The sequence below is a fragment of the Lytechinus pictus genome, chromosome 11 (assembly GCF_037042905.1).
Source record: "Lytechinus pictus isolate F3 Inbred chromosome 11, Lp3.0, whole genome shotgun sequence".
NCBI lineage: Eukaryota > Metazoa > Echinodermata > Echinoidea > Temnopleuroida > Toxopneustidae > Lytechinus > Lytechinus pictus.
Window position 1 is genome coordinate 13,759,571 of NC_087255.1, and position 23,353 is coordinate 13,782,923.

General features: G+C 34.6%; 1 protein-coding gene and 1 long non-coding RNA gene across 3 annotated transcripts in view; both read left to right on the forward strand.

Moving 5' to 3' along the window:
- The first annotated feature begins 8,673 nt into the window (after positions 1 to 8,673).
- On the forward strand, positions 8,674 to 13,432 carry LOC129271800 (uncharacterized). The gene is made up of 3 exons (XR_010295135.1): positions 8,674 to 8,772; positions 9,576 to 9,920; positions 13,334 to 13,432. It is a non-coding gene; the product is annotated as an uncharacterized LOC129271800 (long non-coding RNA).
- A 4,546-nt stretch (positions 13,433 to 17,978) lies between these two features.
- Positions 17,979 to 23,353, forward strand: part of LOC129271801 (uncharacterized) — a 90,092-nt gene continuing 84,717 nt past the window's right edge. For both annotated transcript variants that reach the window (XM_064106825.1, XM_064106826.1), the window contains exons 1-2: positions 17,979 to 18,320; positions 22,706 to 22,804. In XM_064106825.1, the coding sequence (XP_063962895.1) occupies positions 18,242 to 18,320; positions 22,706 to 22,804 (178 nt within the window). In that variant the 5' untranslated portion in view covers positions 17,979 to 18,241. The remainder of the gene's footprint in view (positions 18,321 to 22,705; positions 22,805 to 23,353) is intronic.

Below are 23,353 nucleotides of genomic sequence, written 5' to 3' on the forward strand. Positions count from 1 at the left end.
GTATACATATCTCACCATATTCATCTAATGCGAGTGACAAGCGCTTGCTGATTTGGTTAGAATTACATCTAAACACATGAAGCACTTTTTGTAGTCATTGTAATCATGATTATCATACGCATCTCACTAATGAAATATTGCGAGCGCGAGCTGAAAATTTTTGATATTCAGATCAGAAAAAGGGACATTTAAGGACTGATTTTAGGAATTCATGAAGAGCAGACATATCTCACCAATCCTTTAATGCAAACGTAAGCACGGACAGGAAATATTTTATATTAAGACCTTAAAATGGGGCGATCATTTAATTAGTCATGAAAAAGAAGCATATGTCACTACATAAAACAATAATAGCTCGAAGTGCGAGGAAACATATTTGGTGTATAGTGACTTGATTTGACAACGTCACGTCTCTCAAATATACTTGAAAACTATAGTATTCCGAAAAAAATATTTGATCTATTATATCTAGTTAAACAGACAATGCGAGCACCAAGAACAATGAAGACATAGGCCCTGAGCAAATTATGTTTCATAAAGTTATGACAAAAAAAGTTTATTTATGTAATATACAGTAATATAACATAATTATTATATAAAATTAATAATTTCTTCTTTCCCGCTACGTTTCTCTTCCTTTCTCCCTCCTTTTCTCACTTTCCCCGTTTTTTTTAATGGCTAGCCGATGGGGGATGGGGGGGGGGGGCACGTGCCCCCATTCCCCCCGTAGTTACGCCACTGGTTACCATTGTGGTAACTTTGCCATCCAATGGTAACTTGCATGGAATCCTTGATTCTGATTGGCTGTTGATCAGTGTTACCATGGTAGTTACCTGACCCCATAAACATAGGGTTAGACACCACAACCAGGTAAAACAAATCTCAAAATGAAGAAGATATGACTAAAAATGTGATGTACGTACATGATGTGATGTATGTATACATCAAGTACATCACCTGACAAGCAATCAAATTCACAAACTAATTCTAAACCTCAGGAGCTCACTTGTATGACACTATAGATAACATACGGGCCTTGTTATATGTCATGGTGGTTAATGCATGGATATATACAGTGTAGTATGTACAGTACATCAATACCATATAGCACCAATGAATAAATCTCTTTTTTTTAATTTAATAAGATATAATTCGCAAATATCCGTAAACCCCAATTCAGAGGAGTAAAAGCATAAAGCTGTATGAAGCTGCTTGCTACTGTTCAACACGTATTGTCTAATATCCAATAGCCACAAGACGATAAAACCTATTTCCGACTGAAAAAGTGGTCTAAGAATTGGGTAAATTTTGGTAAAATCACCTATGAACTCTACAAATAAATAGTCTAAAAGTGCTACTTCTAGTAAAAACAAATTGCCTACCCCAAAACATAATGAATAGACTCCAAAACCAGGGAAAAGGACCACTAAAAATAGAAGTTGTGGCCAAAACTATGATTACTATTATTATTATTATTTTTTTTTTTTTGGGGGGGGGGGTTGGCAGCCATTTTGGATTTTAGCCTGGCACACTTTTTTCTCGGACCCTAGATAAAAAAATGCCGTTTCATGTTGAGATAAGGTAAAGGAACACACACACACACACAAACTGTTGTCACAGTAAAACCCCAAATCACCCATTTATAGCCCACTCCTAATTCTATATACATATATTTTTAAAAGATGTACTGTATGTGTGGGTGCGTGCGTGTATGCGATAGAACAAAAAAAATCGAGTGAGCCAGAGGGACCGTGATTAAAAGGGATCGATCGAGGTTATTGTGCATGTGGATGGGCAGTGTGTAGGCTATGTGAGGACGTGTTTATTAAAGCTGGGTCTATTGTCTAACTTAGTTTTTTCTTTTAATTCGTTATATTTTTGTCACCTAGTGCCAGGTATACTGACCTAAAAGAGACATTTTAAGGACAGTGCCATTAAACGGATAGGTATCTCACTGTTCATGCAAGCGCGAAGCGCGAGCTGAAAATTTTTGACATTCAAACCTAGAAAGGGACATTATAAGCAACTTTCTGTTATCATGTTACATACCTGTCTCGCCAAACAAACAATACGAGCGCGATCGAGTACAAGCTGAAATTTTTGTATATATTGACCCCAAACAGGGACATTTTAAGGACTTTATTTTAGGAATCAATTAAGAGTATACATATCTCACCATATTCATCTAATGCGAGTGACAAGCGCTTGCTGATTTGGTTAGAATTACATCTAAACACATGAAGCACTTTTTGTAGTCATTGTAATCATGATTATCATACGCATCTCACTAATGAAATATTGCGAGCGCGAGCTGAAAATTTTTGATATTCAGATCAGAAAAAGGGACATTTAAGGACTGATTTTAGGAATTCATGAAGAGCAGACATATCTCACCAATCCTTTAATGCAAACGTAAGCACGGACAGGAAATATTTTATATTAAGACCTTAAAATGGGGCGATCAATTTAATTAGTCATGAAAAAGAAGCATATGTCACTACATAAAACAATAATAGCTCGAAGTGCGAGGAAACATATTTGGTGTATAGTGACTTGATTTGACAACGTCACGTCTCTCAAATATACTTGAAAACTATAGTATTCCGAAAAAAATATTTGATCTATTATATCTAGTTAAACAGACAATGCGAGCACCAAGAACAATGAAGACATAGGCCCTGAGCAAATTATGTTTCATAAAGTTATGACAAAAAAAAGTTTATTTATGTAATATACAGTAATATAATATAATTATTATATAAAATTAATAATTTCTTCTTTCCCGCTACGTTTCTCTTCCTTTCTCCCTCCTTTTCTCACTTTCCCCGTTTTTTTAATGGCTAGCCGATGGGGGATGGGGGGGGGGGGGGGGGGGCACGTGCCCCCATTCCCCCCGTAGTTACGCCACTGGTTACCATTATGGTAACTTTGCCATCCAATGGTAACTTGCATGGAATCCTTGATTCTGATTGGCTGTTGATCAGTGTTACCATGGTAGTTACCTGACCCCATAAACATAGGGTTAGACACCACAACCAGGTAAAACAAATCTCAAAATGAAGAAGATATGACTAAAAATGTGATGTACGTACATGATGTGATGTATGTATACATCAAGTACATCACCTGACAAGCAATCAAATTCACAAACTAATTCTAAACCTCAGGAGCTCACTTGTATGACACTATAGATAACATACGGGCCTTGTTATATGTCATGGTGGTTAATGCATGGATATATACAGTGTAGTATGTACAGTACATCAATACCATATAGCACCAATGAATAAATCTCTTTTTTTTAATTTAATAAGATATAATTCGCAAATATCCGTAAACCCCAATTCAGAGGAGTAAAAGCATAAAGCTGTATGAAGCTGCTTGCTACTGTTCAACACGTATTGTCTAATATCCAATAGCCACAAGACGATAAAACCTATTTCCGACTGAAAAAGTGGTCTAAAAATTGGGTAAATTTTGGTAAAATCACCTATGAACTCTACAAATAAATAGTCTAAAAGTGCTACTTCTAGTAAAAACAAATTGCCTACCCCAAAACATAATGAATAGACTCCAAAACCAGGGAAAAGGACCACTAAAAATAGAAGTTGTGGCCAAAACTATGATTACTATTATTATTATTATATTTTTTTTTTGGGGGGGGGGTTGGCAGCCATTTTGGATTTTAGCCTGGCACACTTTTTTCTCGGACCCTAGATAAAAAAATGCCGTTTCATGTTGAGATAAGGTAAAGGAACACACACACACACACAAACTGTTGTCACAGTAAAACCCCAAATCACCCATTTATAGCCCACTCCTAATTCTATATACATATATTTTTAAAAGATGTACTGTATGTGTGGGTGCGTGCGTGTATGCGATAGAACAAAAAAAATCGAGTGAGCCAGAGGGACCGTGATTAAAAGGGATCGATCGAGGTTATTGTGCATGTGGATGGGCAGTGTGTAGGCTATGTGAGGACGTGTTTATTAAAGCTGGGTCTATTGTCTAACTTAGTTTTTTCTTTTAATTCGTTATATTTTTGTCATAACTAATTTTCTCATTTGTCTGATCACGTCGAATGGGCATATTTTTATTAGTATTATTTACTTGGGGCCTCCAATGAACGTCCCGTCCGAGGGACTGAGTGATTCTTTTTTCCTGTACCATACCTTAATTGCGTCTAGAAGAAACAAGGGGACTTCATACACAACACATACTCCAGCAATCCATTCGCTGTCCATGGAGTAAAACCCACGATGTGACTCGATGTTTGATATCGATTTAAATCCAGTCTTGATTGAAAATAGAAAATACAGACTTTACTCCGTCCATGTTTATAAATGACTGAATCTACCATTCCCTGACATTATAAGAAAAATAAAGGAAATATTCTTAGATTTTGTCATTGTCAATAGATGGCCTCCCAAATAACGTGATAGTGATAGCTATATTGCAAACAGGCATGAAAATGTAATTATGTTAGCGTACTGTGTCTTCTCCACGCACCACCAGCCAATGTCGTTTGCTTGATTTTGTAATGAATATTTTGTTTCTCCCCCCCCCCCCCACTAACGTCACTTGTTCCGGATGACAGATTTCATTATATACTTATTTCATCGAAAGACAGAAACAGAATTAGAAACCAGAATGACCCCTTTGTTACACCCACAAATGTAATAATCGCCCACAAATGTAATAACGCCCACAAATGTAATAACACTTTACCCACAAATGTAATAATTTCACCCACAAATGTAATAATGCACTTTACCCACAAATGTTATAATTTTTGATCGCCCACAAATGTAATAATGACTTTACCCACAAATGTAATGAATTTGAAGGGATTTTTGGCGAATCTGTTCTAAACTAAAATCCTATAGTAATGCGTAATAGGTCCATGATATAGCACAACAGTGCAAAGTCTTTTTGCCAGACCCGGTTAATAAAACATTATAGTACAATTCCAAAGTCTTTTTCCAGACCCAGTTGTTTCAAAATTATAATATACGTCCAAAGTCTTTTTTCCAGACCCGGTAAATTCAACAATTATAATGCAAGTCCAAAGTCTTTTTTCAGACCCGGTTGATTAAAAAATTACAATATAAGTCCAAAGTCTTTTTTCCAGACCCAGTTGTTTAAAAAATTATAATAAACGTCCAAAGTCTTTTTTCCAGACCCGGTTAATTCAAAAATTATAATATATGTCCAAAGTCTTTTTTCCAGACCCGGTTAATTCAAAAATTATAATATACGTCCAAAGTCTTTTTTCCGGACCCGGTTAATTCAAAAATTATAATGCAAGTCCAAAGTCTTTTTTTCAGACCCGGTCGTTTCAAACATTTCAATATAAGTCCAAAGTCTTTTTCCAGACCCGATTGTTTCAAAAATTATAATATACGTCCAAAGTCTTTTTTCCAGACCCAGTTGTTTCAAAAATTATAAAATACGTCCAAAGTCTTTTTTCCAGACCAGGTTAATAAAACATTATAGTACAATTCCAAAGTCTTTTTTCCAGACCCGGTTGTTTTAAAAATTATAATATACATCCAAAGTCTTTTTTCCAGACCCGGTCGTTTCAAAATTATAATATAAGTCCAAAGTCTTTTTTCCAGACCTGGTTGAAAAAAACATTATAGTACAACTCCAAAGTCTTTTTTCCAGACCCGGTAGTTTCAAAATTATTATAAGTCTAAACTAAGATACGATAATGATATTCTATTGGAATAAAATGAGAATCGAGCTTAGTCTTTTCTCCAGACCCAGTTAATTAAAATTGGTGGAAAAGTAACAAAGACCCCAACTCTCTTGTAAATGTTAAATAACATGGAAATATAGCGTAGTCTTTTATCCAGACCCAGATCTTTCAAATAACAAATGAATGATAATAATAATAATAAATTAGTAATGAAAAAAAAGCAAACAAAGACCCACGATCCTATTTATGTTGAATAACATGGAAATATATTCTTGTCTTTCCTCCAGACCCAGATCTTTCAAATAACAAATGAATAATAATAATAATAAATTAGTAATAATAAAAAAGCAAACCAAGACCCACGATCCTATTTATGTTGAATAACATGGAAATATAGCGTAGTCTTTCCTCCAGACCCAGATCTTTCAAATAAGAAATGAATAATAATAATAATAATAAATTAGTAATAATAAAAAAGCAAACAAAGGCCCTCGATCCTCTTTGTGTTGAAAAACATGGAAATATAGTGTAGTCTTTCCTCCAGACCCATTTATAAAAGTCATTTAAAACACAACAACAACAACGACAAAACAAAGACCCTGCAATCTTATCAACATTGAATAACATGGAAATATGGTGTAGTTTTTCCTCCAGACCAATTATTTCAAAATAACCGAAATCATTAAAAAGGAATAACAGAATCTAAGGCCCAACTATCCCTCAAACTAAGAACCTTCAATAAATAAAAGTTTAGAGAGTTTTCTTTATTCCAGACCTTGTCATTTCAAAAATAAGATAAATGAAATCCTCATAACTAAGACTCAATCATATTCTTGTGCCTGTTCAACATGAATAAGATGATTGGGGGAGTATTTCATCAACATTTATGTGTGACAAGTTGTCAGATCTGACAACTGTTCTTGCTGTTGATTGGCTAAGCAGTGCTACCAGTGTCGGATAAAACGTCAGTCAACACCTTCTTTCATGAAATGCTCCCCGGGCTCTAAGTTTTGATGCTGTTTTTTATTATAAATTTCTTTGCCTGCAAGAAAAAAATAATGTTTAATTACATCATTTATTACAGGATGTTAGGCTGGAAGAGGGTTAAAAAAAATTGTTCTGTTTTTTTTTATAAATAAACTGGTCTGGTCAAATTACGTATGCGTTATCACAAGGGTTTTATAGTTTGGAAGATGCTGGGGTCTAAGTTTTAAGATTAATGTTTCGCTTAATTTGTATTTTAAAGAGAACTGGTTGACGGGGGGGGGGGGTAAAGACAACACTCTAAGCCCAAGCATTTTAAGTGGGTTTAAGTTTGAAGATTGGTCTTAATTGTGATTTTTTTTTTCAATATTTGTTTATCTTTTAAATAACCAGGTCTAAACGAAAGACTAAGCATGATACTCGTTTTATTCCACAAGAATAAGAATATGACAAAGTCTTTTGTTTTTAAGATTGTTTAAATCATTTTTAAATTACTGGGTCTGGAAAAAGACAACGCTCTAAACATGTGCTTTTCTACATGCATGGTCTTAATTTGAGGATTGTTGGTTCTAAGAATCGTTTTTGGGGGTTGGGTTTTATTGACTTTTTATTCTTGAAATAATTGTGTCTGGAGGAAAGTCGATCTTCGACAATCGGTCTTCATGTTATTCCACAGTAATCAGATTATTGGGTATTCGTTTTAGAATATTTGTAAAAACTATTTTATTTTTTTCAAATAATAACCAAGTCTGGAGAAAGGATGTTTGCTTTACCCATGCATTATAACAATGTTTTGTAGGGGTCGTAGAATTATTTAAAAAAATGGGTGTGGGGTAAAGACATATTTTTTTACTGGGTGAAACTTTGGAAAATTGGTCTTAGATTTGAAGTTTTTTTAATTCATTTTTTAATAGCCGGGTCTGGAGGAAAGACTCTGGACTCATATTTTAATTGTTTAATTATCCAGGTCTGGAAAAAAGACTTTGCACTTTTGTGCTATATGAACGCATTGCTATAGGGTTTAGTTTTTAGTTTTAAGTAACCAGGTCTGGAGAAAAGACTACGCTTGATTCTCAATTTACTCTTAGCGCATATATTCACAATATACGCCGTATAAGTTGAAACAACAACAAACACATTTATTCCAATAGTTTTAATTAACTGGGTCTGGAGAAAAGACTAAGCTCGATTCTCATTTTTATTCAACTAGAATATCATTATCGTATCTTAGTATGGACTTATATTATAATTTTTGAAATAAACGGGTCTGGAAAAAGACTTTGGATTTATATTTAATTTTTTGAAACAACCGGGTCTGGAAAAAAGACTTTGGACTTTATATATTATAATTTTTGAAACAACCGGGTCTGGAAAAAAGACTTTGGACTTATATCATAATTTTTTAAACAACCGGGTCTGGAAAAAAGACTTTGGACTTGTACTATAATGTTTAATTAACCGGGTCTGGAAAAAAGACTTTGCACTTTTGTGCGATACAGTGTATGAACGCATTACTATAGGATTTTAGTTTAGAACGGATTCGCCAAAAATCCCTTCAAATTTATTACATTTGTGGGTAAAGTCATTATTACATTTGTGGGCGATCAAAAATTATTACATTTGTGGGTAAAGTGCATTATTACATTTGTGGGCGTTATTACATTTGTGGGTACAACACTCCTTTCTCAACAAACCCCCTCTCGCATGCAACCTTCAATTCCTTCAAGTTGCAATACTATTCAGGGAACCTGTTTCTTATAATAAACATAATAGATAGGGAATCGTTTTTTTTTTTCTTTCAAAGAACAGATTTAGACTTTGTGACTGTTTTTCGTCTTTATCCATCCTTTGTGGCATATCTTCCATCTTACTAAACAGAATTGTCAGTGATTAGATTCAGTTTAACATTATGTTTAGCTGAGTGTAATCATTAAAATTGAACTATTCCCGAATATCACACTTTATTCTTTTTCTTACTCTAACAGAGAATTTCAGTTGTTCACTATCAAACATGAACGTGTCAATGGCGATGGTTTGTGATGGATATTACGACTGTGATCATTACGAGGATGAATCAAATTGCAGTGAGTTTCAGGTTTTTAATAAGTTTCAAGTTTTTAATTCCATACCTATGAGCGTCAGAATGTTTTTGAAGGTTTGAGGGGGCTAAGTAAAATATGGACGGAGGAGGGGAGGGGTATCGAGCCCCTCCTTCTAAGTTCCGCATTATTATTATTTTTTTTTAAATAATGATTTTACCCCACCAAATCGCATAATCTATGTTAAATTTGTTTCAAATGTTCTCAGTTACTCTATCTAATGTAACTTAATGAGTACTATAATTCTTCATTTTCTAATTTCGTAATTGACCACGTCATGGACAGGCCTACTGCATTCGTTTTGCACAATCACACGAAAACCCAATTCTGCCCAAGAATGTTCTTTCTGAATTTCGTATTCTCACACATATAGTTAGACATTATAGGGACTAAATGTTTATGTCTATGTTATATATATACAACATACATATATAAACATAATGTTTGCTTTGCCCAAATCCTCTTAATTTTCATACCGTAAACATTCCAATGTTGTCAATTTCATTTCTGTCTAAAGTTTCCTCTCCATAAAATTAGGCAATTAGTAGATCACGTAAATAAAAGTTTCAACCCCGAAGAAAATATGAGGGTGACTTCATGCCGACTGTTAAGGAAATATCATGTACTTATTTTGAAACAACTTTCGTTTCTTTAGTCAAAAGATCCAGTTTAGTTACATAACACAACTCATGTTGAAAATCTCAAATTTGGATCTTACCCTGGAAAAAACTGACCCTTTTTCCTTAATTTTTATACCACTTTTTTTCTAATTTCTTCTTTTTTCCCAGATAATCCAGCTATTTATCTAAAGGAAGGGGAATTGCACTCAATCTCCATACCACGCAACTACACAAGACGATTTTACCACCTAACCGTGCTACAAACAAATGATACGAATGGATTTCGAATCGTGTTCCAAGATTTATCTCTCAGTTCTACTAATCAAGTCCAAATAGGGACAGGTACTGATCCAGCTGATCCACAGTCCGTCACCAAAACTATCTCTGGATCTACATCTTGCTGTCCTTGGGATGTCTACATAGAGACCAATAAGATGTGGATTGCTGTCGTAGGCGGACTGACTTACACCAATCTTAAGATTAATGCGGACATCATTGCTTTCAACCTTTCAAGTAAATATGATATCTTACTGACATTTTTAATATCTAGATTGAAATAACTACAAATATTGGTGTAAAAATGATAATACTGTTGAGAATTAAGCCCTTTTCAAGGTAGTGTGAAGAATAACAAGTTGAATGGCTATGAAAAACCCGTCTTCATTACATAATTCAACATAGAAGCGGTGCTTACTTTGAAAAGAGAAAAGAGGCATTCATTTTATATTCATAGTTCATAGACCCCTAAAGACCTTGTTTTTCATTCATTCATTTTGGTTTATTGTACAAAATACTTCCTTGTTAAAACAGTCGGGATATTTATATTATAGTTACATAAGTGAAATGAAATAGTCAAATAATATAAAGTAACAATTAATTAATTGATGTTGGTATATATTGCACTTACAAGGTAATTATAGATGAGAGCACGTTAACAAATAAATTCCAAAAATATTTATAAATAAAAGCTATAATATGGTAATGATAACTGAAATACATGCACTAAATTCAATAAACAAATATATAAGTTGTGAAGAAGGTTGAGATTGGGATATAAAATTAAATCGCAAAGTGGAAGGTTCACATTGAGAAATAAATATGGAATTACGTTTTTTAAATATAATTCTAAGGCTAATGTAAGACATCTGACATACGGAAAATAAGGCATAGAGTACTGTAAATTGTATTATTATAGATTATATCATTATTATCACTGTATATAAAAATATCGTCACTGCATGTATTATTATGTTATATTATTATAATCATTACCATTAACAGTTATCATTTACATAGAGATCAATATCATTATCATAATCATCAAACACATAAGTCATTAATGGCTAGATAAACTACATAACGTAGTATTATATTGCATGTATATCCAATTGGCCTACGTTTGAGTTAGATGTTATTCAAACTGATGGAAAGTGAATCAAAAAGAAATATCTATATTCAATTAAATCCTCAGGAATTAAAGAATTTGTTCTTCTTATTTAATTGTGATATTGTTATACGGTGTTTAATAGCCGTAAGATTTATTTATTTCTTTTTATTTTTTTATTTTATTTTTTTTACGTAAAATGGTTTATGAATACGGAATATATTTTTTTCCTTTTCATTAATAGTTAGAAACATCAAGTGATAACTTATCTAGCAATTAAGCATATGAAAGAAATAAAAAAAATGAGGGTAAAAACGTGTATGATTTCACCAAATACAATTATATACTTTTTAGAGATAAACAGAGATGGGTATTCTTGGCAAACACAACATACTGATTATTAGCATAAAACTACATGGTGTAATTTAGCATTCTAGTTAAGGAGGGAATCGCAGAGTTTTGTATCGTTGGGTTTTGCAACGTGGCAAGTCAAGTGGAGTAGATGAGCATTTCTTAATCCTGAACTACGAATCGAGATGCTTTTTCGAGTGACCTGTAGCGTGACACGATGGCGATCAGATTTCAGGAGACCGCGTCCAAATCGCAGAAGATCATTCCTGCGCTCACACAACATAGGCAACTTAAAAAGAGCAAGCCGTTGTGCATATGAGAGGGGATACGGGTAGCGAAACAAAGCGCACGTTTTTGGATCCGTTCAATTGCATCACTCCGCTTCTTCGTAATTCCTGAGCCCCAAACAGGGACACCAAACTCTACAAGAGGACGGATGTAAGCTCTGTAGATGGTCACAAGATCATGCTTGTCGATTCCGAATTTCTTTAGAACACACAGAATGTAAAGTCTCCGCGCAGCCCGTGATGTCATCTGTTGGACCTGATCGTCCCATTTCAGATCTGAACGAATCGCTACACCGAGTAGGGTCAGAGAATCAACGTTTTTAAGGCGAACATCTGCGATGGTGATATCCAACATGGCAGGAGGATTCTTCAAGAAAGACACCTGCATAACTTGACATTTTTAAAGCTTTGGCGTGACGTCATTTAAGGCGCTCCATTCCCCGAGTTCATCAACGTGATCCTGGATGTTACTTTGCTGATTCGTAGATAATACCTCTACCAAACTCAGGTTGTCGACATACTTCCATCTATATGGTGTAGATAGGGCAGCATCGTTAACAAGAGCAAGGAAAAGAATCGGTCCCAACTTAGTACCTTGAGGCACTCCGCATGACAGGCTCATCGGATTGGATGTCTGTCCCTGGTGTCGGACCACTTGGTGACGGTCGGACAGAAAACTACAAACAATCGGTATTATTGAAGGATCAACTTCTCAATGACCTTCGAATGATTCACAAGGTCAAATGCTTTGGTGAAGACAATAGTGCAAATGTTGGCATACCATCCACGTTGCTCAATATTCTTATAGATGACGACCAGCATAGAGACAAGATAGTGGTTAACAGAACTCCCTCTTATATTGCCAAACTGCGATGAATCAGTGTGGGGTTTAAGGTAATTCATTAACCAGTCGGCAAGGAAACTCTCAAAAACTCCAGCAAGAACAGACGTGATATAATAGGTCTAAGTTGATCCTAACCTGTAACGCGTGTAGACTCGGGGATCGCTGTAACAGATGCACACTTCCACTTCTCCGGAAAATATCCGTTCTTCAGGCATTTATTGAAGATCAAGGAAAGAGGAGTGGCTATTTCCGGCGCAAATTCCTTAAATATGCGAGTAGGGACGTCGTTTGGATGAGGTGCCTTAGACCCCGACTGCGATTTGTTTATTCATTTCATATAATTTGTGATATAAAAAAAGCAATTTCATATAAGACTTATAATATCAGCATTATCTTAAAAATTCAATACCTTAAATTTTGGTTAAGTTCTTTTAAGTTGATCAATTTATTAACCATAAATAATTTTTGACCTTCGCCCATTGACCTGAAATTTCATGCCGATATTTAATAATCGCTCTTACCACAACATGATAAGATTAGATTTACCCTAAATGACCAGAAAAATGTCAAATATTCAGAAATACTTTGTACATCTATGTCCTTAGATTTATGATAAAATTGTAAAGTTAGGATGACAATTCGAAGACTTAACCTTGCGAAACTTAAATTAATGATACTACAACATGGAAAAACTTCATTGACCCTGAATAACCATTGCCCTTAATTATGTGACCTGAAACCCTTGACAAATAATCATTGATACTATTCTTTATAACTCTTGTTTCAAACTATCATTAAATAGATTCATACAATGTCATAGTTATGATGACATTGCAAAAAATGAACTTACGTCCTGCTTTTGTTATACTATGCAGGCGAGATAATATTGAGGTTATCTTATAAATTCAACAGAAACACGGGTAGAATGAAACTAATTGGGAGGGATCAGAACAAGCAAGTAGATCTAGTACGAAGTTGCCTGATCCATAATCCATTTTACTCTCATATGGCCCTATGATTTTTCTTCCCTTTTCCCTTCTTCTTTCCCTTCTTCTACCAGCTCTGTTTAATTGTCCAATGAGCAATATAAACGTGTCATCGGATGTTCTCTGTGATGGAGTGTACCATTGTGATCATTATGAAGACGAATCAACATGCAGTAAGTCAAATAAAGAAAAAAAAATGTTTTTTTGCCCTTTAAGCACCTATGATTTCATTTACAAATTATTTCCATTTTACAGGTCAAGTCCACCCCAGAAAAATGCTGACTTGAATAAATAGAGAACAATCAAACTAGCAAAACGCTAAAAATTTCAGCAAAATCGGATGTAAAATAATAAAGTTATGGCATTTTAAAATTTTGCTTACTTTCACAAAACAGTGATATGCAAAAATCCAATGAGACAGTCGGTGATGTCCGTCACCCACTATTTCTTTCTTTTTTATTTCATTTTTTTTACAGATTTGACAAGTACCAACCCGACTGAATCATATAATAGTAAACAATGCTCATTTATTATGTTCAGGGAAGAATTAATCGTTGTTTCACGTGACAATGAAGAGAAAAATATACCCTATTTAATATAAGAAAATGCAAAAGAAATAATGAGTGGATGACGTCATCAGTCTCCTCATTTGCATAACCACCAGGATGTGCATATAACTGTTTTGTGAAATTGAGGAAAACTTTAAAATTTAATAATTTTCTTATTTTACGTCCGATTTTTATGAAATTTTTAGTGTTATGCTTGTTGGATATTTATAATTTCTATCCAAATCAACTTTTTGTTGGGATGGACTTGTTTTTTAACGATAAATATAGGCCTAGTGATGATCATAAGGAGATAATGATAAAAAAATCCTACATCAATGAAACATCAGCAAAAACCAACAAACAAACAGTAATATGAAAAAAGAGTTTGCTGCACAAAGTAATAATGATTCCATGACATTTGCTCCGATAATTGCTCCGATGGAAAATCTGCACATTAAGTAAAACATAAACCCTATTAGTATCTTTACATTATTATGAACAAAAGCTCTAATACAATCCTGACTCTAACCCTATATGCCCTCTGAGATATTAAGACCGGATCAATTGTCGCAGGAGCAAATGTCGTGTCACCTCAATAATAGGGCTGAAAATAATTATACTAAGAAGGAATGACAATGCTGGTTTAAATGTACATACCTAAGAGTAATAGCGCATCAAAAGTAGTTTGCAAAATATCGGTTATCACAATTACAGGCATAGGCCTATAAATAAGAGAAACATATACCATAACACATACATACATAACAGGTACTTATACTGTATAGCGCTTTACCAAAATATGATCAAAGCAGTTTACAATGAACAATTATGATAATAGTAATATAAAGGTAACACTGAACAGCATTTAAAAGCGCTGCACCGTTTAAGTGTTGTACCATAATCACATTCCCCTACTTGTATCACTAATCTTTGTGATTATCAGCCATTATAAAATGATAGTAATAGTCCAGGATAGAAGGGTTCGAACCTTGTTTTTTTAGATATACAATGTTTTTTTATGGTTTCTTGTCAATTCGAGGGTGCTGATTCCGAATCTGAATGATGCCACTCGTGTAACCTTGAGCATTTTCCGCAAATTGGCAAAATCCAATATGGCCGCCAAATATTCAAATTACCTATGAAAATCATAAAATTGTCCACACATGGCTATAAAGTACATGCAATTGTGCTGCCGGAGTGAAATGATATCTGAAAAAATGATTTTTGACAAAATATTTATTTTCTTAGTATTCAAAATGGCCGCCATAGTCTACTGTACAACATGAATGGGGAAAATTAATTTTCACAAAAGTGAGCACTAAAGTACAAGTAATAATGATCTATGAGTGAAGTAATGTCTGAAAACATGATTGCTAACGATATATATCATGTATGGGATAAATCCTGTATTTTGATATTCAAAATGGCCTCCAAAAGCCCTAACACTATCATGTACAATGTGAATGGTGACAAAAAAAATCACAAGAGTGAGCACTAAAATGCTTTTTGTTAAGATAAACGAGTGGAATGCTGATTAAAAACATTATTGTTAACGAAATTTATTATCTAACATGCCATGTGTGTAATAAATCCTGTATTTTGATATTTAAAATGGCCGTCTAAGGCCCTAAAATTATGATGTAGGCCTACGATGTGCGAGAGGACAAAATATTCACAAGGTGAGCGCTAAAACGCGTGTTTTTGTGATAAATTAGTGGAATACTGTCTTAAAATATAATTTTCAAAGAAATATATTATTCGGGTTTCATGTTTGTGTTAAATATTGTATTTTGACTTTCAAAATTGCCGCCAAAGACATTGAGTGTATTATGTACAATCGTTCTGGGAAAACAATTTTCACAGGAGTCAGCACCATAAAATACATAAATTGTGATTTAAAATTAATTAATTAATTGAAAATTGATTAAAAATATTGTCTGAAAACATAATTTCTAACGAGATATATCATATATTCTGCCAGGTAGGTGATAAATGATTTATTTTGAAAGTCAAAATGGCCGCTATAGACCCTAACGGTAGGCCTATTATGTACTATGCGAACGGGAACATATAATTTTAACAGAATTTGTCTTTGCTTGACTATATGGTGTTGCATGTATATTAGTGAAATATCGTCTGAAAATATGATTTCTAACAAAATAGATCATTTCTTATGTTATTTAGGTGATAAATGCTATATTTTAAAATTCAGAATGGCTGCAATATGCTTCTTTTGTGGAAATTATCTTTCCCGTTTCAAATTTTACATATTAAGATAAGGGACTATTGCGGCCATTTTTCAATTTTAAAATGCAGCATTCATCACCTTTATGACACAAGCTATGATAATTTCGTTAGAAATCGTTGGGTTTAGTCAATACTTAACACTTACATCAAAATTAAGCAATTTTCATAGTAAAAATTCTGTCAAAATTATCTGTCCCCATTTACAATGTACATACATGTACTACTTTGGGTTATGGCAGCCATTTTGAATTTCAAAGTAAGGACTTTATTACCTTCTCGACCAATATGTGATGTATTTAGTTAGAAATCATGTTCAAGACCAAATTTTACCTATACATCACATAGTTACGTGCGATTTTTGGTTCCCATTTGGTGATAATTAGATTCCCTATATGTTACATAATTTAGTAAGGGCTTGTAGCGGCCATTTTGAAAGTCAAAATACAGTATTTATCACTTACATGGGAGAGGAAATACTATATTTCATTAAAAAAATCATTTTTTTGAAGCAATATTTTCCTTATACAACATAATTATATGGATTTCATAGTCAAGGAAATCCTAATTCTTTCAAAAGTATTTGTCCACATTTACATTATAGATAGTACTGTAAGGGCCCTTAGGGGCCATTTTGAATTTTACAATACATCATTTATCTCATGCATGAAAAAAGAAATGATATGTTTCGCTAGAAAACATGTTTTTAGACAATATTTCACTCGTAGATTACAATTACATTCATTTTCTTGTTCTTATACTCTTGTGAAAATTAGTTTCTTCATTCGCTTTGTTCATAATACAGATAGGGCCTATGGCAGCCATTTTGAATGTCAAATTGCAGCATAATTACTGAAATTGCAAGGGAAATTATATGTTTCGTTAGATATCATTGTTGTCAGACAGTGTTACACCAATATTTCGCAGTTATTGGCATTTTGTAGTCAAGCAAATTCAAATGTGAAAAATATTTGCCCCCTTTTATATATTGTACACATACAGTATAAGGGGTCTATGATAGCCATTTTGAATATCATAATACAGCATTATCACATTAGATAGTATACAAATGACATAGTTTTATTAATAATCATGTTTTCAGACAGTAGTCCACTCGTAGGTCACAATCACATGCAATAATAGTGCTCTTGTTTAAAATTTATCTTTCCCCATTCATATTCTACGTAATAAAGTATACAGGGGTTATGGCGGCCATTTTGAATATCAATAAGATAAATATTTTGTCAAATATCACTTTTTCAACGAGTATTTCACTTCTGCACAACAACTACATACATTTTATAGTTGATGTGTGGGCAATTTTGTGATTTTCATGGGTAATTTGCATATTTTGTCGGCCATATTGGATTTTGCCCATTTGCGGAAAATGCTCAAGGTTACAAGAGTGGCATCATTCAGATTCAGAATCAGCACCCTCGAATTGACAAGAAACCATCTAAACATATTGTATATATAAAAAAACAAGGTTCGACCCCTTCTCTATATGGGGCCTATCCTTGACTATAATATCACTTAGCACAGATGAGCGCCATTTTCACATGTTCCAGGAAGATTTCCTTTTAATGTGTTGACTCTAGGCCAGGACCTGGTCTTAAAAAATAAAACATTTGTGAAACATTTCAATCAAACAAAAATCAATAGACGACAAAAATTAGAAGAAATGTTAGTCAAAATGAGCCTTTAACGGGTTGATGTATATGTATCTTCCTCTGCACCATCTTAGATTATCCAGCGACGTATCTGCCATCAGGTGCATCTTATTCAGTCGACATACCACGCAATAGTAATGGAATGTTTTAACACTGCGTATCACAGTGTTGTGATTGTGCGTTCTTTCTGGTAGGTTGGGTCATGCAAACATCTTATTCATAACCTTCCTTTCTCTCGATTTTATAAATAGATTACAGTACTGCGACGTATCTGCAACCAGGTGAATCTCATTCAATCGACATACCACGCAACTACACAAGACGATTTTACCACGCAACCGTGCTACAAACAAATGATACGAATGGATTTCGAATCGTGTTCCAAGATTTCTATATCAGATCTACCAATCAAGTCCAAATTGGGACAGGTACTGATCCATCTGATCCAGAGTCTGTCATCACAACTATCTATGGAACTACATATTGCTGTCCTTGGGATGTCTACATAGAGTCCAATGAGATGTGGATAGCTGTCATAGGAGGACTGGTTGACACCAATCTTTTCATAGATGTTGACATCTTTGCTATTGATCTCTCAAGTAAATAGATTTCATTCTATTTCGCTTTCATGGAGTTTAATGGTGTATAATTGGTAGGACAAAGTTCAAAACATGAAATGTAACCACTTCAATGTTGAATAATGAATCAAATCTTTAAAAATTATCAAAACATTTGGTAGAGGATCAGCAACGTGAATAATGTTTGAATTTGACTTGAAACTATGTTAAATGTCATCACAGCATAGACAAGAGCATTAAAAGTATTTTTATTCAATCTGGTTGGTGATGGGGGAGGAGCACACTCTCAAGGGGAATGTTTCTACTGAACAGGTTAGTCGTCATCCTCAAATGTTGATGACTGAAGAAAAAAAATACACATCTAATTAGTACACTTTTTGAAGTGCATAGTGATACTTTTAAAACGCCCGTCCTACAGGACTTATTATGGTATCACGCTCGGTGTCCGTCCGTCTGGCTGTTTTTTTTTAATACTTTTCCTTGTAAGCGCGATAACTTCAGTTTAACTTAAAGCACTGCAGAAACTCCGGTGTTGATTTAACACCAGCCCGGAATCTACAATTATGTCCACACCAGAGAAGTATTGAAAAACAGTTTGGAATCAAACCGGCGTTGTTTTAATACTAATTGGTGTTGTACAAACACCTAACTGGTGTTATTTAACACTTCTCTGGTGTGGACATATTTAAAGATCCCGGGCTGGTGTTAAATTAACATTAAATAAAAAAAAGAGTTTTTGCAGCGTAATCAAGCAGCATATGTCATGATTTACCGGCTACTTCGACAAATTGGGCAAGTCTGACTTTTCACATTTATGTGATTGGTGACATCACAAGGAACAACTTTCAACTTGGTGACAAATTTTTAATGGTCACCTTGACCATATGTTAGGGGCCAAAATTGGGTCAATATGGATAATTTTTTAGATTGCCCCAATTCTGTCGAGTGACACATCAAAGTGTTTGTCTTGTCATACTGAACAAGAAAATGTACACAATCATATACTCGTGACCTCCCGTTAAAAAGTTATGACCGGAAATATCAAAAGGTCAACAAACTTTCGGTAAATGGCAAATAACACTGAACGTGTTAAGAAAGCTCCTTTTCCGTATTTTTATGCATATGTGTACTTTTCATCTTCGATTTTGATAGGTCCATCGTCAGAAGTCCTTATCCAGAAAATATAAAGGGTAAAGACAAAGTCAGGAAAAGGTCAAAAGGTCAAAAACCTTTCATTCGAAGCCATTAAAGCAGTTAGAATTTTAGAAGTCTTATTTTTAGTGGGTTCTTTATTTTGAAAAGTCTCTATCTATTATAAAGAAGACATTATATATAAAGGGGTCAAATGTGCTTATTTAGGAACAAAATAGATAAACAGAGAGAGATAGGCGTCGAATACATTCAGTGTGGTATCATGGTATTGCATGAATACCTTGAAACGACTTGACAAACCCTTGTACCCTTAAAATCTTATCTTCATGATGTGATAAGTGCAACCAGGTCTTTCCGAGTTTCTTTTATTTAAGAAAGGCAAAAATTAGACTTAGCCAATTTTTCGAAGTAGATGACATATGCTGCCTGGCTATAACCTAGGCTCATATAATTTGGTGTGCATGCCACTAGCATGGATCCCAGGAAGTTTATTGATTTTGAGGTCGAAAGTCAAGGTCGCAGTGACATGTATTCACCTTACCATTCTTCAGTCATTGTAAACGCGATAACTGCAGTTTAACTTAACCTAGGCTCATATATTTTTGTGTGCATGATACTAGCATCGATTCCAGTGATTTTGAGATCAAAAGGTCAAAGGCCACAGTCACAGTGACATGCTTTCATTTTACCCTTCTGCAGCCCTTGTAAACGCGATAACTTCAGTTTAACTTAACCTGGGCTCATAAAATTTGGTGTGTATGATACAGTTGTGCTCAGAAGTATTCATACCCCTTGGAAAATTACAGTTTTTTGCATTTTTAAGAAAAATAAGAGTAGAAATGGAGTCAGTTACAAATCAGTCAAATACATTTTAGGTATCATGTACAAAAGCATGCCATTTTTATTTTCACCTCATTCGCATATCAAAAGAATAGATAACTTTCCTGGATTTTCTGATGTCCAAAAGTATTCATACCCCTGTCATGAACCACAAGTTAATAATCAATTGAATAGCCTTTATTCGCAATGGCTGCCTCCAGACGTCTCCTATAGTTTGTTACTAAGTTCTTGCATGTCTCTACAGGGATTTTGGCCCATTCCTCCTTTGCAATCCTCTCCAAGTCCTTAAGGTTGCTGGGCTTCCTTGTGTTGACCTTCACCTTGAGCTCTTTCCAAAGGTTTTCGATTGGGTTCAAGTCAGGACTTAGGCTCGACCACTCCAGAACGTTGACTGCATGCTCCTGAAACCATGTTTTGACCTTCTTGGCAGTGTGCTTTGGATCGTTGTCCTGTTGGAAGATCCAATTGGGGCCAAGTTGAAGTGCTTCAGCAGACTCTTTCATTTTCTCTTGCAGGATTCCGAGGTACTGCTCCTTCTTCATGATGCCATTGACCTATTAAAAGAAAGAAAGATGTTTTAATTTTACTTCAACATGGCTTAAAAAACTCCAAAGACACTAGGAAAAACATTCATAGGGGCATTTCAATGTAGAACTAAGCATACAAGCTAATTGGCATGTGAGTTAGTACTTAACCAGGAATGTCGTAATTTACCTAAAATGGGAACTTTCAATTCATTTGACTCAAATTTTGGTGTAAGTTAGATATATACTCAAAGATAAGAAAGTCTGTATTATTCTTATTCAATAAAATCATTTCACTACTTGCAAAAAAGAAAAGAAAAAAGAATTGATGCATTGATAATGTAAACTCACGTTTAACAAGATTCCCTGTCCCACTTCCTGAAAAACAGCCCCAGAGCATTATGATCCCTCCACCATGTTTTACTGTGGGCACTGTGTTCTTTGGGTTGAAGGCTTCCCCTTTCTTCCTCACGACGTAGGCGACATCTCTGTGTCCGAAAAGCTCCATCTTCATTTCATCAGACCAAAGAACAGACCTCCAAAACGTTTCATCCTTTCCCAGATGTCTTCTGGCAAAGTCCAAACGTGATCTTGTGTGGTTGGGTTTTAGGAGTGGAGTCTTCCGTGGCCGTCGTCCATTCAATCATGCCTTATTCAAGGTCCTCTCTGGATGGTTTGCCTCGAGATCTTGGTCCCTGAACCATTGAGATCTTTTAGCATCTCATGTGTGGTGATTCTGGGGTTGACAGCAGCAGCTCAAACTAAACATCTCGCTTGCCCTGCAGAGACTTTGGGCTTCCGTCCAGGTCTTTTAAGGTTCTTCACTTTGTTGAAAGTCTTGAACTTCCTGATGATGCTCTGGACAGTAGCCACATGAACCTCAAAACGCTTGGATAATTCCTTGTAGCCCAAACCATCTTTGTGAGCATTCACTATTCGTGATCTCAGATCGTCACTGAGTTCCTTTCGCTTGACCATGATGAAGTTTAAGCCGATTCCGATGAACTGACAAAGATCTTGCCACTTATTCTCAATTTATAGAACCACTGATGTTTCTGGAATTCAAAGACTTTGATTTTCTCAACAAAATTTCATTTCAAAAAGGCGAAACGCCCCCCCCCCCAATCTTGAATTGAATTGATTTTTAATCAATTTCATCAACATGGCAACTAACATCTGGACAAACCTCAGAAAAGGGAAGATTTCTGAGATCTAAGGAATTTCCTCTTCCTGGATACCATGCAACATGGCTTCTTTTGTATTCATGTCTGGCATTATAGGGTCCAGCTTGAAACCATATGGGGGTAGTAAGATATTTGAACTATGAAAAATATGGTGTCTTATACTTGAGAAAGACAGGGGTATGAATACTTTTGAACATTAGAAAATTCAGAAAAGTCATCTTCTCTATTATTATGCAAATGAGATGAAAATAAAATCAGCATGCTTTTGTAGATAATGTCTATTAGTATATAACTACTATGCAAGATATCCAAGTTCAGCTTTCATTTTTAAGAAAAATGCAAAAAAACTCATATTTTCCTAGGGGTATGAATACTTCTGAGCACAACTGTACCAGCATGGATCCCAGGAAGTCTATTGATCTTGAGGTCAAAGGTGAAGTCGCCACCTTCCACTTTTCTTGCTTGACCAATAACTCAATTTTCCGTGTTACAGGCGGGCGTATTATATGCTGGCCCTAGCGACACTCTCGTTTGTTTTATAGGCATGCCTGATGGACGTGGCCTAGTCCCTCTATACATACCTTTATATCTACTGTATTTTCTTAAAATGGCAATTTTGGAATAGTAAATTCATAACATCTCTTCTTGATTGGGCACTATGTTAAATTTCACATTGCTTTTTTGTATTTTCCTTCACATGTACCAGCCCCGTTCAATTGTCCAATTTCCAATATAAATGTATCATCTGATGATCTGTGCGATGGAATATACCACTGCAATTATTATGAGGACGAATCAACTTGTAGTAAGTAAAGAAATATATACCTTGATATTATGACATATCAATATCAATGAAATTATTGTTAAAATTTATAACAATATTATCAATTAATTCTAGAATAATTATTTCTGTCATGGTGTTATTATTATTATTATTTTCAAAACACTATTAACCCTTAATAGACTTGGCTATTTCGATGCCTAAGAAGACTGGGGGGGGGGCTGATTCAGCCCCCCCTCCTTATGATCTCGGCCGTTGATCGCGCGATCGCGACGAAACTTGGCATGCGCGCTACCCATGGCATAATCTACAAAACTACATGATCATTTTCTGTGAAAAATCTCATTGCTAATTAATGCGTAAAATCAAAATTTTGCTTTAATGAACTAAATTATGCCCCTAAAATGCTTATTTTTGGTACACAGACACTTTATATGAATCTGATCAAATGTAAAAAAAAAATCAAAATCACATTTATTCATGTATTTTATTGTTTTCTAAATTTCTTATGTATTTCTTTGTTTTTCGACTTTCTGTTTTTTATTGTTTTTTTCAATGGAAATTGTCGGGGAC